We start from the raw sequence: 5,057 nt of genomic DNA, 5'->3' as shown, positions 1-5,057 counted from the left end.
CCCTAACACCCCTGACTATAATGCTTATGATAAATTATAACTAGTATCGAATTAATAAACTGCTGACTCAATATGAATAAAAACCGATAAAATCTTGTTTAAATTAAAAGATGGTGTTACAATTTTCTATACCCAGAGTCTTTATATTTTCTCTCTGTTGCGCATCATTTATCCTGTTGCGTTTTTAGTGTGCAGAGATAGCAATAGTACTTGGTGATGCAAAACCCGTCTATAGTTTACACCATAGCTGATGTTTAAATGGAAACACAGTGAGTACATTGTTACGGGAATTCTGGGCTCGCTTTGTAGGTGTCAGTAGATAGAATATATAAAGAGGAAACGGTGTATGATTTGACCTGCTAGAAAAACGTAGTTGTCATACCTTTTCGTCGTGATCAGTAAATTCATGAGTTCCTATTTGTTTGTTAATGATCTGGGCAACTCCAATGACTTCTCCTTCATAGTTGCGTATTGGCAAACAGAGTATGGAGTGTGTCTTATACCCTGTCTTCATGTCGATCTCTTGATTGAACCTGGGGTCCTATTTGAAAAATATATTCTTCTCAAAAATTAATTTTCTTGCAGCATACGCTCACAACTCGTCCTTCTTCGTTCGGTAAGGTACACCCATGCACATATTAATATGTATACTCGCGTAAATGCACGACCTCGCATACTCGCGCACGTACGGACGCACGTATCCACTTACACACATACGTACACGTAAACACAAACGGATACATTCACGCAGACACGCACGCACGTTCACACACACGCACACACACGCGCTCACTGTGATATACATGAGCACATACAAACGTAAATTGTGCGCACGATTGCAAACATGTCGACTATATTGCGATAACTATAAAGCTACGAGCAAATTTTCAAGGTTTTTTTGGCTTTCATCGTGTTAAAAGTAGTTCGACCACATTTACAATACATTTATGAATACAATTCGAATACATTCTTGTGCAGCTCGCAACAGCGCCGGACTACATCAGTGTCACATGTACCTCGTAGGCATCCTTAATATTGACAGTCTCCGATGTGTGTGCCACGTGCCCAGCGATGCCAACGCCAAACGGGATGCGGATTGCTTTTCCCTCAGGTATGATAACTTCCTCTACGGTAGAGTTAGTCGTGACGTCGAATAGCTTCGCAACGAGAACCCGGTTGTCCTTCGGACCCTATAATACATACAACATGCGTGGCTCACAATACAAGCGCGTACTCGCAGAACACACGAGGCTTCTTCAGAAAGCATTACGCGAACGTGACTCGATCGAATCGGGAAGAGAAAAAACGGTGATCGGTAGTATTCGGGAAGGAATCAAGATATTTTTTCATCCTTTTTTCAAATTGTCCAGCTATAGCTCAATAGTACGGGCGTCGTGCAGATCATTGCTAAATGTGCGAGAGGAATCAAGGTCTGTATATCCAATTCGTCTGTAATTAAACGTACGTATGAATACCACATTTAGATTTTTATTAGATGTTACATGCTAATTACGTAATAGCTGCATTGCAGCGCTGAATTACCATTGCTCTCTTCCCCATACACACACGCACGCACGTGTTATTGTCACTGCACGCACGCACGCACGCACGCGACGGCACGCACAGCACACAGCACACACCGGTCCACACCACACACCAACCCAATACACATGGCACGAGGCGAGTACCCACGCGAACGCACGCAACACACACAACATCAACGCACGGCCAACGCACGCACGCACACACACACACACACAATTCAATTTATCGACAATTTCCAACCAATTTTATATAAACTTTTACAACTGCTAATTTTTTAGGATATTGGCCATCGCATTATGTTATTTACTCTAGTCGAATGCAGAGATTTTCACATACGATTGCAGCAGAATTAATAACAGCAGAAACAAACAGTAAAATGCCCAATGGATAATGTCTGAAAATAGAAAGTACACGAGGAGGCTAATGAGTGTTTGATTGGCGTCAAAGCTGTGTCCGAGGTATATCATTGGGCTTTCAATAGCCACTAATTCAGAAATGCGCGCGTATGATGTTAGCACAAGAGTACGATAATAAACATTTATTTTTTTGTTTTATTATCTACCTACTTGGTACACAACACGCCGCGCGCGCGCGCTCGGCCGCACGCAAGCGCACGCGCAGCACGGACCACACGGCACACACACGACCAACACGCTCGCGTGCGCAACGCCACGCACACAGACACACATCCACACGAGAACACACAACACACACGCACACAACACAACACACACAGCGCAGTGTCCCAGCGCCTGCACATATATATATATATATACTAATAGCACAATATATATATACACAGACAATATATATATACATATATATATATGTATATATATATACATATCTTTCTCTCTCTGCAATATGCAGCGCTAACTAGTTATGTATGGATATCCATCATACCTCTGCCAGGAAAAGGCTGCCGCGGTCACTATTGGTCAGTAGGCTGACATTTATCAGGATCTTGTGACAGAGGATGTTTATGTCCAACTCACTGGCCACGTCGCGTATAAGCTCCATAATCAACTCTTTCTCCTCCAACTGCTTTAACTTTGCCTTGTTCTGTTTCACATTCTGATGTCGTTGCAAAAGAAGTTCTTGAAATTTGCTCGAGGCCAGAAGAGCAGAATGGTGTGAAACGTATTTGTCCGAAAGATCTGTCTCCGATCGAACAAGGCTTGGTCGATTATCATTCCCGATATCCGACCCCTTGGTAAGCCACTGGTCAAAAATCTGTTTTGTTCCATTTTTTACGAACCACTGTCTGCAAAACTTGGTATTTTTAAGCAGGTAGGCTGAAACAGCCTCCTCTGTTAGCGCAGCTTCTTTTGGTTCTTTGCTCTCAGACATCGTGGCAAATGGTTTACATTTCCTACAACGTGGATATAATTGCACAATGCACTACATATATATTCCTTGCGTCTATTCCCCAACCAGAACACATCTGTAGACACACACAACGCTTTTATGCATTAGGCTCAAAATTCTGTTGAGCGTGTCTAGCATGTTAGGGTATATATCGTAACCACAGTAAAAACTAATTCCGGTACCACATAGGTCGTATCGCCGTCTAACTATATTACATTTCGCAGTAAGAGTGTCGCGTACGAGGCACCTATTTAGGACGAGATCGCCGTGGTCGATGTAGAATCCCTATGCGCGACGATCGTGCAACGTCAGTGTAAGTGCAATGGGATCCAAATTAGCACCTCTATACGTCACGGTGAATATTCAGGCTCTTACGCGAAAGCTGCGGAGCGTTTCTCTCGCAGCTCTTCCGTCACGTAAACGTGGTAGCCTAATACGGAGCGACAGATCTCAGCCGCACTCGCTACAGAGCGACACGCCCCACCATAAGCGCCACTCGCGAGTGCGTATCGCGTGCATTTCCAGTTGCACCGAAGCCCTTAATATGTAAGCGCCACTTAATAAACTCGTCACGGAGTAATGCGGCAGTTACAACATTTCAGTCACGCGTGAGATAACGCGCGCAGAGTTGATCGCTCCCAACCAAAATGCGTTTGCACCAGATATGCGAGCACCTAGCTGCAAGCAGACACACTTTCCCGGTGATGATGACGCGTCTGCTAGCCTGCCGGCATGCATCCAATCACAGAACATCGTGTCCGAGCCGACCACGTGCCTAATAATTAAACTCATTACAACGTGCATGCACCGACCTGGGATATTGATCTTTCCGGTAGCACGACAATGCTCGCACTAGGTCGAGCCGTATATCGCCGTGGTAAAAACCTTGCCTGACACAGTGGCACGAAACTAGATTTCACCGGCAACATTTGCATATTTCACGTTGCAACGATATTGGCAATATAACTCGCTAAATCGTTGACATATACCGCTATCTATTGGCAATTCATGATAATTGTGGCAGCTCTTACACAGGTGTGCACAGCGCGCGCAGCATTCGACATAGGGACGGATCAATCATTTTACTTGCTTCTTTATGTGCACTAGCCGAATGCTCAGTTGCTATGGTAACGTGAAAAGCGCCTTTGCCCACAATGTCCTATGCACAAATACACTTCGATTACCTAGCTGTCTATTCAATCTTGTCCACTCCTCATATGTCGTTAGCTCTATCTATGTCACACTGTCGTGTGCACACTTACATGCGTATACGTATTATTGTTTCATATATATATAAATATAGCACAGCTGCGTTTATAAATTTATAAATCTACAGTTAATCCGCCATCTAACCATAATCACACATTTTTGCATCATATGCGTATAGGGATGTGTGGAGCTGTGTAGACATGTGTGGCATAGCAGAGTCGACTCATGCTCGAATATATAAAGCTAAGCACGGGTGTGGTGTTATGGCGCAATGGTGCTGGCTTACTTCGGGATAAAACTGTGTAAAGGTAGGGGCACACGAGCGATTTTTATCGCCCGATCGCCGCGAATTTTAAAATCGCTCGAAAAATTCGCCCGTGTGCCCGTTCACGTCGACGCCGATTTTAATCGCCCGTACGAATCGCCCGTATCCAAAATGTTAGATATTTTCGGGCGATTATTTACGCCGGCGATTATTTACTGGCAAATTCGCTCGTGTGCCCGTGTCCGGCGCATTTTGTCGCCCGATCGATTTTTCTAAACCAATCGGACGTGTTGTTGATATCATGTGATGCATCATGTGATCCTGTGATTCCGTCGAGTGGCGTACGCGTACGCTCTCAAATTCGCTACGTGTGCCCCTTCGTGATCGGGCGATTAAATTCGCTGGCGATTTTAATCGCCGCGATCGGGCGATAAAATACGCTCGTGTGCCCCTAGCATAAGGACTGCGTCCAGTGGCGTAGACAGGCCCTCAGTTGGGGGGGGGGGGATGATTTCGCTGTTACTTCCATCGCAAAGTATACGAATAGTGTGTGTGCGTAGCGCAGACCGCGAGCTACTTGGCGCGAAGCCCTTAACGGGTGGGGTCCAGTGGCTCGCCTTAGGCCCCCTGGCGGGGTGCAGAGGTAGAGCCCTAGCCCGCGGGGACCAGG

General features: G+C 45.3%; 1 protein-coding gene across 1 annotated transcript in view; it reads right to left on the bottom strand.

The window, feature by feature from the left end:
- Positions 1-2,950, bottom strand: part of LOC106809406 (cGMP-specific 3',5'-cyclic phosphodiesterase-like) — an 18,320-nt gene extending 15,370 nt beyond the window's left edge. The window contains exons 1-3 of the mRNA XM_014812470.1: positions 2,449-2,950; positions 1,017-1,190; positions 383-541 (exon numbers count right to left, since the gene is read on the bottom strand). Of these exons, the coding sequence (XP_014667956.1) occupies positions 383-541; positions 1,017-1,190; positions 2,449-2,895 (780 nt within the window). The 5' untranslated portion in view covers positions 2,896-2,950. The remainder of the gene's footprint in view (positions 1-382; positions 542-1,016; positions 1,191-2,448) is intronic.
- Between the last annotated feature and the right edge of the window lie 2,107 nt (positions 2,951-5,057).

This window comes from Priapulus caudatus, unplaced genomic scaffold, assembly GCF_000485595.1.
Source record: "Priapulus caudatus unplaced genomic scaffold, Priapulus_caudatus-5.0.1 Scaffold352, whole genome shotgun sequence".
Classification (NCBI taxonomy): Eukaryota; Metazoa; Priapulida; class Priapulimorpha; order Priapulimorphida; family Priapulidae; genus Priapulus; species Priapulus caudatus.
This window is presented reverse-complemented; position numbering and strand designations above follow the sequence as displayed.